Source organism: Vipera ursinii (genome assembly GCF_947247035.1).
Source record: "Vipera ursinii genome assembly, chromosome: 2".
Classification (NCBI taxonomy): domain Eukaryota; kingdom Metazoa; phylum Chordata; class Lepidosauria; order Squamata; family Viperidae; genus Vipera; species Vipera ursinii.
In genome coordinates, this window is record NC_139513.1 from 168,541,247 (window position 1) to 168,554,069 (window position 12,823).

The 12,823-nt window shown below is 44.0% G+C and overlaps 1 protein-coding gene across 1 annotated transcript in view; it reads left to right on the forward strand.

Moving 5' to 3' along the window:
- Window positions 1-382: 382 nt before the first annotated feature.
- SYN1 (synapsin I) overlaps window positions 383-12,823 on the forward strand; it is a gene marked incomplete at both ends in the record, with an annotated part of 95,298 nt that continues 82,857 nt past the window's right edge. The window contains one exon of the mRNA XM_083351531.1: window positions 383-750. Coding sequence (XP_083207657.1) covers window positions 383-750 — 368 coding nt within the window. The remainder of the gene's footprint in view (window positions 751-12,823) is intronic.

The window sequence follows — 12,823 nt, forward strand, 5'->3', positions numbered from 1 at the left end:
TCTCCTTCAAGAGCGGATGTCCTCCTTCTCCTTTGAAACAGATCCCTGGTAAGCGAGCGAGCGATCTCCTTTCTGTCCCCGCGGCAAGCTGCTTTGCTCCCGGGAAATCAGTCCGAGAAATTTCGCCCGGCCATTGAAGCCTCCCACCCCCCGAAAGACCCTCTTTCCCAAGGCTGGCTGACTGGATCGCCTCTTCGGTGGCCCCCTCTTTCTCGGGCAACCGGGCCAGCCCCTCCTCGAAGAGGGCTTCTGGTGGAATCCCCTCCAGGGGCCATCCCGAGGAAGAGCCCCTCACCTTTCCCTCCGGAGATACCCCAAGACAGCGACCCCCCCATCTGCGGGACACCCGTGCCACCCTTGAGACTTCAAGCCCCTCGTCGAGATGAATTACCTCCGCAGGCGACTCTCGGACAGCAACTTCATGGCCAACCTGCCCAACGGCTACATGACGGACCTCCAGCGCCCTCAGCCGCCGCCGCCGCCGCCGCCCAGCGCCACCTCTCCGTCGCCGGGCAGCATCTCCCCAGCTGAAAGGCCACCGGCTGCCCCCAGCCCTGGAGCCGGAGGCGGCGGCGGTGGCGGCGGCGGCGGAGCCGGGGGGTTTTTCTCGTCGCTGTCCAACGCGGTGAAGCAGACGACCGCGGCGGCGGCAGCCTCCTTCAGCGAGCAAGTCGGCGGGGTGGCTGGCTCTGCGACGTCGTCGGGACGCAGCAAAGTACTGCTGGTGGTCGACGAGCCAGGGACGGACTGGTAAGGACCTGAGAAGGGGGAGAAGGAAATCCATCCATCCGTGCTTTTCCTTCCTTCCTTCCTTCCTTCCTTCCTTCCTTCCTTCCTTCCTTCCTTCCTTCCTTCCTTCCTTCCTTCCTTCCTTCCTCCCTCCCTCCCTCCCTCCCTCCCTCCCTCCCTTCCTTCCTCCTTCCTTCCATCCATCCATCCTTCCTTCCTCCCTCCCTCCCTCCCTTCCTTCCTTCCTTCCTTCCTTCCATCCATCCATCCTTCCTTCCTTCCTCCCTCCCTCCCTTCCTCCCTCCCTCCCTCCCTTCCTTCCTTCCCTCCTTCCCTTCCTCCCTCCCTCCCTCCCTTCCTCCCTCCCTCCCTCCCTCCCTTCCTTCCTTCCTTCCTTCCTTCCTCCCTCCCTCCTTCCTTCCTTTCCTTCCTTCTTTTCTTCCTTCCTTCCTTCCTTCCTTCCTTCCTTCCTTCCTTCCTTCCTCCCTCCCTCCCTCCCTCCCTCCCACCTTCCCTTCCTTCCTTCCTTCCTTCCTTCCTTCCTTCCTTCCTTCCTCCCTCCCTCCCTCCTTCCCTCCCTCCCTCCCTCCCTTCCTTCCTTCCTCCCTCCCTCCCTCCCGCCTTCCTTTCCTTCCTTCCTTCCTTCCTTCCTTCCTTCCTTCCTTCCTTCCTTCCTTCCTTCCTTCCTTCCTTCCTTCCTTCCTTCCATGTTTTTCCCCATTCAGATTCAAATGAATTGTGAGCTATAGATGGGGTGGGGGGGGGGAAGGGGCAAATTGGGATTTCCAAAATACTTCATATTGAACTTCTTCACGTAAAAAAAAGGGGTGGCGGTAATGTAAAGGGGTGAAATGGGGAAATAGCCTCTTTTGTTTGACACCCCCCATCCAGGGACCCTCCTTAGGCTCTTTTTGACAAGGTCCTGTTTCCTCATTAGTCCCTTATATTTGCTTCTGGGATCACCCAGGGATGTCGAAGCAATTTACAATATATCCCCATTACTATTGCCTCAGCAAAATAATAGTTCAACTGGTGCTAGAAGAAGCAATCAGTTCTCAGTGAGAAAGGCTGTCGTAGACAATGAGGTGGTGTAGTCTTATATCCTAGCTCAAAATCCCTTGATATCCTTTAGTAGGGTGTTGTCCATTGACATTCCTGACTCCTTTTTCACTTTTACTTCAGCCCACAAACTTTGTGGACTTACTCTCAGTTCTTTATTTGCTATTTAATTTATGTAGCATCCTGTAATTTCCTCCCTATTCTTATTCTTATTCTTATTCCTCCCTATACCTATCCTTCCGTTGAAGCTATATATTTGCAGAACTGGATTTCTGTCTGTTCCACGTCTGAGCAAAGACTAAATATCTGTAAGCTCTTGGCATGATGGAGAGAAATACAAAGAACAGGATGAGAGGGTGTTATGGTGAGATCCACTGGAGATCCACTTGGGTGTATAGAGTCTAGTTCTGTTCAAGGGCCAATGCTGTTCAGTTGGTCCCAACAAGAAGATGCACAGTGACAAGAAAGGGAGAGAACACTTCTTGTGAAAAAATTTTGCAATGCAGCATTACAAGATGTGGCAAAGGGAGTGCTATTTCCAAAGATGCAAAATAGAAGTTTGGGAAATTCAGGAGGCTTCCAAAAATACCAACTTTTGTATCACAGATCAAGCTAGTTTGGGGCTGAACTGTGAAAATATCTACTACGGTACCAGTCTGGCAGTTCTCCTACCCTGCACATTGGATTGTCTAGCCCTCTTTCCTTTCAGTTCAGCTTTAAGAGTTAGGGTGGCTTTAATAATTAATTAGAAGATTCAGGGATTTGATCTGGGCAATCTCCTCACCATCACTTCATGAAAGATTAAGGAACAGCATCTGACATTTTTCTGCAGCTTATTGATGGAGCCCTTGACTTGGTTTTTTGCAAAGATGTTTAAGGAGGATGGCAATTTCCCTAGCCTGTGATCAGAATTATTCAAATGACTACACGGCATGGTCTAATTTTAACTGAAACATAACCAGAGACTCTAAATCTCCTAATAACAAGCACATCGATCCCTGTCTGATATATACCTGACAGTCATTCTAGACTCTTTCTCTTACCCTATCATGCCTTAAATTGGTTTTCCATCATCAGGTTTCAGATCTCCTGGTAATTCTTCCTGAGCCCACATTTTCTCTTTCCTTCCTTCCTTCCTTCCTTTTTTTTCCAGCCTTGCAAGTTATTTAGCTGTGGGCCCATTCTGACTTGCACATTCACTAGTTCATAGACCTTCAAATCCCCCAAATCAACACAATTTATATGTATTTGTGGCCTGTTAATAGTAAAAATATGATCTGCTAATTAGGAAATGCAGGCCTTGAGCTATCAGTCTATGGTTCAAAGTGTTCTGTACCAGCCTGCTACCGGCCCTGCAGAAAAGGCAGGGACAACCCCTTTACAAACGGCAAGAGGCTGGCATAAAGCCTGCCAAATTTATTAACATAAAACAGACACCAACCATGAAACAGGAGCTATGAAACAGGAACTATTCAAGCGGTTGCCTTCAGCAAACCAGCCCTCCCACGCATTCCCCCTTAAATACAGTTCAGGGCGTGGCTTCTCTCTGCCTCCTTCCAAGGAGCCCCATTGCCTTCCTCTGTTTACTCCTGATTGACTGCCTCCTGCGTCGGGCGTCCTTGAACAGGGCCAGCTGTGGGTCATCTTCATCCACGCTGTCAGGCTCACACAGCTGGGTCTGCGTCGTGACCAGATGAGAGGGGCCTGGCTGGGGGCTCTTATCAAGCTCTTCAACACCCCCCTCCTCCTCCTCCTCTGAGTCGTCCGACCCAACTGCCGAACCCACAGGCTGACCCTGAATCACAACACAAAGATCTTTCACAAAGCATGAGTCCAGTCAGGATAAAAATTTAGAATGGATGTGATCTATGACATATAGTTTAATCAACTAGATGAATTAAACCTCTCCTTAGTGACTCATCCCATGGAATTCTTGAGCTTTCTATTCTGCTTCCTGGGCGTCTAGTATTTGGTGCAGTCTTTTTAGTGCAAGAAATGAAGTAGCATGATTCTCCAAAAGGGGTATCAGTATAAGAATGGGTTGTTAATTAAGTACAACAAAGAGTTTTGTGGCACCTTAAAGAATCAAATATATAATGGCAAAAAACATCAACCAAGGGTTAATATAACATGGCAATACCAATATAGGCTTTTTTTTTCATGTACTGAGAAATCAACATGAATAGATTAAGTCCTAAATGATAAATTCAGTCTCTAGCAGATTAATTCTCAAGACCCAGCAGGGTGTCTCAAATCTCATGGCTTCCTGATGATGCATGGAGGTCAGTTTATGTGACTGAAGTATGAATGGTGGGTGAATCAGCGTTGAGACGGAATGGGGCAACACCCTATTTCCTCATAGCTAAATGATAGGTTTCTATAGGCTGGAAAGGCCAGGCATTGCACCGAGGAAGAGGTTTTTTTTTTAATATATTACATTTTTTGAGAAATTTGTGATCCTGACTACTGCCAGCAGGCAGATAGACAAGTCTATCCACTTGGGGAAAATGGATACACAATTCATGGTCCAAACTGGAAGGCTAGCCAAAGTTTCCATTAATGCCCTTGGATGCCATATGAGACCTGATATATGAACAAGGAGAATTTATGGAGGAAAAACATTTTTCCTGCAATCTTCCATTCTCATGGTTACCTCCAGTGGAAGCACATGCTCTGTTGCTGTTGATGGACTTACTGCCTGTTCATAATGTTTATGGGTTGCTCATATGTCAAGGGATGTGAAGTAAGTAATCTGTTATGGATGGAGCTGGTCCATATTTCATGTACGCAGAAGCTGACTAGGCTGCCAAACTTCAGCAGTCCTTTACTTTCAAGGCCTTCAGGGAAAAGAGGAATGTTGCCCAAAACAAGAAAATGCGTAATCAGTTATGCTCTTGAATGAAATGTTAAAAAAAAGGGAGAGGCTGCTTGGTAGGAATATTATTTATTTATTTATTAAACTTATATACCGCCCTTCTCCCGTAGGACCCAGGGCGGTTCACAAGGCAATTAAAACAACATTAAAATACAAAATTTAATAACAATTAAAATAGATTAAATTTTCCTTAATTAAAATCTAAAACCCCTATAACTCTGATTAAAAACCCAATTACAATAAGTTAAAAAATTAAAAAATCCTCAGTCCTGGCTGGAAAGCTCAAAGAACCAGGTCTTCAGGTCCCGGCGGAACGAATGAAAATCAGGGGGTAAATCTCAAAATGCGGTGAAGTATATTAAGAGGCAGGATTAAAAGCTGGGCATTAGGAATCCATCTTTTCTCTCTCTGACTTAGAAGACTATGTTTAAATAGCATTTAGCAAGATTGAGAAATAGAATCATGGATTTGATTTCATATATTTATAAGAATTGAGGCCAGAGCAATGGTGTTCTTGTTTACTTGTGCTTTTCCAAATGGAAAACAACCTTGCATTTGAGATGACCTTTTCAATAGAAGCTTATATTGGGGAAAAAATCTCCCTACCTCTATTTTTATATTCTTAGCAAACCTAAGCGGATCATAATATTTTAAAGGCAAAATATATGTCTTTCTATTCTAAAGATAAATTATTTGGCCGGGGGGGGGGAGTTGGGAGTTGAGATATCCTTTCAGATAAATTTAGTACTTGCTATCTACTTTATAGGGAAATACAAGATTAAACATGAGGACAATATGATAGTCAAGGCAATATTTGTCCAATGTCTTTAACCCGGACAAATGGATACCATAAATCTAAAGGCTGTTTGGATGGTGTGGATAGGGACCAATCATTAACCACCAAAGGCAGTCACAGGGATTGCAAGGGAGGAACAAACTTTCCAGGTTTGGTGAACTTTCAGGAGAAGCTAAACTTGCAAAGCCCCTCAACTTTCAAGAAGCAGAATTTCAGCCAACTCATGCCCTCATCTGCTGAAATCCTGCCTCCCATGAAAGCTTCCAGAGTGAGCTTGGTGCTGGAACCCACTCGTTTTCCAGATGGGTTTTTGCACAGTCATTGCTGGAGCCTGGTCTCCTAATAGCAAAAGGGCATTAATTACTCTTTGGGGGGAAAAGAAGACCAGCAGTCTGTTGGCCAATCACACTGCTGGCTATGCCCATTGTTGTTGTTTTCTTTTAAGCTAATGGGATCTGCAATAAAATGTTACAGTCTGTATTCTCCATCCCATTTGGAATGCTTTCATCTAGCTACTATGCCACCACCATCAATTTTTATCATCTTATTATGTTTCACCAAAGGCAGCGAAGAATCTTGTGGCCCTCTAATTAAAGAGTAATAGATATACTCCAGGAGGAGGGAGGGATCTGTAAGCCCCCAAATGTTGCTAATTTCTATTATAGCATTGACTTTTGGAGATTTAAACCAGATGTTAAGGTGTTGGAGAGCAAGTTATCTTCAGTTTAGACCAGGGGTAGGCAACCTTGGCTCTTTTATGACTCATGGACTTCAACTCCCAGAATTCCTGGCTCAGGAATTCTGGGAGTTGAAGTCCATGAGTCATAAAAGAGCTAAGGTTGCCTACCCCTGGTTTAGACTATTAGCTCAGGAATGTCACTGAGCATACTCAGTCCTTTACGGGGGGGGGGGGATTGCCTTCTTTTTATTTGTTAAATTCTTTTACTTACTATATTTTCTTTTATCTGAGGAACATTAATACAACATTTTGTTCTCCTGAACATCCTGCTTTAGCAGCCACTGAGCTTCATGGCTGAGGGCTGATTGGGAACCCTCGTTTCTATGATTCTGCTTCAGTTGGATGTAAAATGGTTGCAGTGCATCCACATTAATGTTGGTTTTCACAGAAAGGGCATAGTGCCCCAAGCACACCACCAATCAAGGCATCCACCATTTATGTATAGATGAGCTCCAGAGAAATAAGGGCCTTCCTAGGAAACTGGAAATCCTAGAAGAAGTGATGTGACCATGACTGCATTTTTTTTCCAGTTCATGCTTTTTTAGGACAGTGTATTCACTTATGTCAGTGTATCCTCCATGGAACTCAAGCTTCTTCCTCTCTTTGATCCTCACAACAACCTTGTGACGTAAATTAGCCTGAGGGAATGACTGGTCACCAACTAGTCATTGCATAATGGGAATTTAAATCTGCAGTGACCCAGACCAGCACCAGGCAATGCATCATATTGATTTCATTTGTCCTGTTTGAGTGTTGGGCTTTTGTGCATCTTCCTTTGACTGTGTAATAGTCAGGAGGGAAAGAAAAATCAGAGCTCAGCGTTCTCTGAAGAAAAAAGCTGATCTTGAGCTTCACCCACTGTAGAATACAGAGGTCTGACATGACTGAACATTTCTATGCTAAATATCAGAGAACATAAGCTTCCTACTTTTTTGTGAGAAAGTATTTATTGCTTTTTTAAAAAATGTTGCCTATAAGGAATATTACACAAGCCTCCCACCTGCCTCTGCAATTTCTCACTCCTGTGAAAAAGCTACCTTCATGAAACCTTTACCCACCTGTTTTTCAGTGCTTTGATATAATACTGAGAAGTGAAAATTTTCTAGGCTGAATTTCTGAGAGCTCTTATGGTTAGTATATTATTGCCAAGGTGAACTGATCAAGACTGTACAAGTCCAAAATCCCAATAGAAAGCAGCAACGAGATATCTAACCTCTATGTTTGGTTCCATGTTTTGCAATCCAGAACCTAGCCCTAATACTTGTTTCCCCAAATATACATGCAGTGCATGGCAATATATTCATTTTACTAATGGATGGGTCCACATATTACAATATATCGGATATAAAGTATTATATGAACAGATCATTGTTGGAACCCACAGTATGTTTTATAAACCTTAGTTTATGGTGTTCCTCATTATGTGATCCTATTCATTTATAGCCTATTCAGTAAACCAAGCTGGGACTGCAAAAATGAAGACACCCACTAGATAAAAGATAAATAACAGTTTAAAACAAAAGAGGCTGGGGGGAAGAGTATGTTGATAACCATTCAATGGTAAGAAGGGTGCAAGTCTTTATTTTCTTCTTTCTTATTTTTCCTTTGATTCTTTATATTTTTATTGTATTTAAAAAAATCTAATACAAATAAATTTTGAAAAAAAAACATTGAAGTTGCTGCTGGCATCTGGTACCGTGGAGTGGTCATTTAGATTTTTTCCAATCCAGATCCGATGGTCTCAACATTTGTTTGCCTCTTTGGCTGATGTGTAGGTCCTTCCTTGGTACTTTATACTCACTAATATTGTAGACCAACGGTGGACTTTAGCCCAATCTGGTGGCCTCAAGATATGGTAGACTTCCACTGCAATCATTCTTCGTCAGAAAGATCTTGGGAACTGAGCTACACTTGGATAGCAATATCTTGGGCTCAAGAAGAAATAGCACAAATATTACAGTTGCACATCAATTGAGTAAAGAGTCTGGTCAAAGTTGGGCAAGAAAATCTTGGTTTTTAACTGGAGCCACTCAAACCTCAATGTCTTTTTAACAAGTCTCTTAAAGGTGGAACACCCTTCCTGATCGTAACAGATGGAGAGGACAAAGGGGGAGGGGGGAGATTTAGCCAACTGCACTTAACATTTTGGCTTTCCTATCTAGATCTAATTCTTTACAGTGCTCCTTCCATGTTGACATATACCCATCTATAAAACTGCAATAAATTTAATTTCAGTAATTGTGCTTTGAGATATGTATGTATCTGAGGGGCAATGTACACTGCTCTACACAATTATCCTCCTCTTTAATCTCACTATGATATAGACACCCCCCCTACTTTTTCTTTAGTTCCACCCCTGCACCTTCTGTTTTTAGTTAGTTCAAGATCCAAAGCTTTGCCATCCAAGCATACCCTGTGCTTGGCATGCCAACTGCCATCCAGACAATCTGAGCAGAGAGATGCCAAGGCCTGGGTGACTGAAGGAAAGTTCTTGAGATATGAAGTCCATCCCTTCCCCCCCCCCCACTCCCACCAACATCAGAGGAAGCATCTTTGTATGAGGTCTGTGAGATGGGAGATGGAAAAACACAAACATATATGTAGGACAGATTATATGATGATTTACAAGATATGATTTTTCTAGCATGTGTGAATCCCAGAAAGGGCTGCTATACTTCAGATAGTTACAGTAAGCTATATGGATTTGTAAAAAAATAGCAAGTTGCAACACTTAGCTATGTATGGATGATTTTTTAAAAAAATTAAGTGGTGTTGGACCTGGTTTATACTAGAAAAGGAGAACCAGGTCTGTAAATTAGTTTGAAAAGTTTTTTTTTAATAAAAAGTCTTGGAAAAAGCAATGGTAAACCACTTCTATACTATTGCCAAAACCCCCTAAATGGACATGTCCACATAGTAACTAGAAGTTGAGTTCAGTTTTAGAGAGATTTTCTCTTTTCTTCTCTCTCCATAGTGACACCAATGTCTGATAGTTAACTGATTTTTGTCATATTTTTTTATGACTTGGCAGTGCTTTGGAAATAATTTGAAAAAGCTTCTTTGGAGCACTACCACGTAATCTTAGGAAACACACAGCTGCTTTGAAGAGTTGCAGACGTGTGCTATATTTGTGCCTCTATCTCCTTCACTGGAATCAAATGACACAGCCCTAATTTTTCTTAACCCTCTCAAAAGTGGAATAATGAGATTTCGCTGGGATAGATTTTCATAAGAGGATGAAGCCAAAGGCAGCTCCATCAATGAGATATGGTGAAATGGAACCCCTGTGTCAGAATTTTCTGCTGCTAGGTTCACAGTATATTTACAAAAAAACAACAACCCAAAGGTGATTTATTGCCTTTGCATCCTGCTTTTGAGGCTCCCCAAATAATATTCTAGGCTGCTATTGGGAGAAAAAGATATTGGTCTAGATGGAGCTTTAGACTTAGCGTAGCTAATATTCTAATGTTCTCAATCAGTTCTAACAACATGCTGCATTAATTCAAAACATTGTGTTAAATTGGGATGGGGATGACTGTACAAATACTTCATTAAAAGGTCCTTGGTAAAGTAATAGACTTCTGCCAACCTAGCAGTTCGAAAGCACGTAAAAATGCAAGTAGAAAAATAGGGACCACTACGGTGGGAAGGTAACAGCGTTCCGTGCGCCTTTGGCGTCTAGTCATGCCGGCCACATGACCACGGAGACGTCCTTGGACAAGCGCTGGCTCTTCGGCTTTGAAACGGAGATGAGCACTGGCCCCTAGAGTCGGAAACGACTAGCACGCACGTGCGGGGGAAACTTTACCTTTACCTAAAGTAATAGAATGCACTTTCGCGATGTGGCCTTTTCTTATATGAGGTTCTTAGGTCTCTGAGGCTGGCATGTGCCCGACTGATCCAGATGTTCCCAGATGCATTCCCAGGTTTCTAGCCAGTGGAAGCCATCAAAAGCTTGCACTCAGCTTGCACTGGTTAGATTGCAGATGACAGACTACAAAAGGGATTCCCTTTCGAAGGGACATGGTTTGCTTGGAGCAGAGGACAGCTGAGAGGAGAAAAGGGAACTGTCACGCCATTCCAAGGTTTTACTCAATATTTATTTTATTTTATTTATTTTATTATATTTATATACCGCCCTTCTCCCGAAGGACTCAGGGCGGTGAACAGGGCACATATAAATAGAGAATACAAAAATTAAAAAGGATTAAATAATAGCCCAGATAAAGACAATAACAATATAAAAAACCCCATTAAAAACCTAACATCCCCCATCAGGCCAGGCCAGCTTGTTCAAATAAATGGGTCTTCACACCGCGTCGGAAGGAGCGAAGGTCCGGTGCCATCCGGAGCTCGACCGGCAGCTGGTTCCATAAAGCCGGAGCGCCCACAGAGAAGGCCCTCCCCCTGGGGGCCACCAGCCGACATTCTCTGACCGGAGGCACCCTGAGGAGGCCCTCTCTGTGGGAACGCACAGGGCGGAGGGAAGTTGACGCCGTCAGCAGGTGGTCCCTGAGGTACTCCGGACCCATGCCATGTAGGGACTTAAAAACCATTACCAGAACCTTGAATATGTCCCCTTGGCATGCTGTTCCCACCTGACTGCTTGCTGGGAAAGGGGAGGCTCCTCCGCAAAGAAGCTGGTGCTTTAGGAGGATTGAGCCACAGGGAGCAGAACTCCTGGCACTTCTCACCGGATCCCTGCTGGGGACAGATATGTTAGGATGCAGAGGTGGTTGTTTCCCAGCAGGCCAAGATGGAGGGTGTCAATGGCTTGCAGGCCGCACAGCCCTGAGGAGAGGAAATTGTGCCTTTGCTCCCCTGCTGTCTCTGCTTGGTATGTAATCCTGACTAAGGGATGATCAAAAGGCTGCCTTGTAGGCCTTGTCATCCCTTCCCTAGCATATTATCCTTTCAGGCTTTGCTTGAACCAGCTGATCCCGTTTGCCCACCCCACCCCCTCTGATTCTTGTCTAAAAGGCAAGGTGCACATAGTTGGGATACCACTTCTCATTATACTTTATCCCTGGCTCTGCTGAAGGATTCAAAAGTCATTGCTTTGAATGGCCTTTGGCTTCTGGGCAGAGTTGCCCACTTTTGTGGGCATTTCCCCAGCATGCCTAGATATTTTTCTTTCAGCCCCTTGCCAGCTAGGATTGGGCCCCCTTGGAAGTGTTTATTAACTACTTGCAGCTGTACAAGTAGTCCTCAACTTACAACAGTTCATTTACTGACCATTCAAAGTTGCAATAGCACTGGGAAAAGGGGCTTATGACCATTTTTTCACACTTAAGACCCTTGCAGTATCCCCATAGTCACATGAACCAAATTTGGATGCTTGGCAATTGACTCCTATTTATGACGGTTGCAGCGTCCCGGGGTCGTGATCACCTTTTGTGACTTTCTGACAAGCAAGGTCAATGGGGAAGCCAGATTCACTTAACAACTGCAGTGATTCACTTAACAGCTGTGGCACAAAAGGTCATAAAACGGGGCAAAATTCACTTAACAAATATTTCCCTTAGCAACAAAAAATTTGGGGATCTATTGTGGTCGAGGACTACCTGTATTCATGCCTCATGACAAGCTGCAAGTCCAAGGTATAACAGGGAGGCCAGAGGGTACTTAGCATATACTTCTGGTTTTCTGTGCTTCTTAAAGACATTCCCCATTTTAGAGCACCAATCATGGTTAAATGATGGTACCTTTTCTCTCTCTAATTTCTCACTTGGCTGAACATTTGTAAGATTTGGTCATTCTGCAGCTGCTTCCCCTGGCCTTGTCACCACGGGATGTTTTGGACACAAAGCCCCATAATGTAGTCCATGGGCTGTGTTGCTGAGGTTCAAACTGAAGAGGCTACACCCGTTCAGGCTCAGAAAAGGTTGCTTTATAGCATTTCATTCCCTGTCCAAATTCTCTCTTGCCTGACATTAACGAAGCGATCCTATGCGTATCTACTCAGCTGATACTCCCTTTCAGATCAGTAAGGCGGACATAATACAGAAAAGGCCTACAAACGCCTTTTGTTTTTAGTGCACTGGCCTGCAAATAGTGCACAAAAAAACACCAGAGACTGTTTTTCTCACAACACCTGCGTATGGAGTCTATTTTGAACTACTGACAACATATTGTGTAGGACACTTGTGCTAAGTCCTTCCTAGAGCGGTGCCAAACTCTAGCCTCTCCCCCATGGCTTTTACATCACTTCAGGAGAAGCTATTCCAGACAAAATGAATGCTGCAGGCAGAGCCTTTGATAATAGGCTGGGACTGGGTGGCCAGAGAAAAGGTAGCTGAATGTGCAAATTAGGTATAACAAGCATGTTTCTGTTTCCATTTGCATGTTGTCAGATATTTTGGCAACTATTTTGCACTCCTTTCACCATCTATGCTATATACGGTATGCTGGATCTCTCTGCATTGGATATGTGGCTGTTCTCCTGTTTTAGACTAACTAGGGCTATATTCAAAGGTGATCTCACATGCACAATCATTGCAATACTTCTCTATATTGACTCCTTGTTCTTCCAAAGCAATAGCCTGGAAATGTTGAAGAAATCCTTTTGATCTGAAAAAATGATCAGAAGCTCCCAAGACTCCAGGGCTAAGAGATCTTTGGAGCT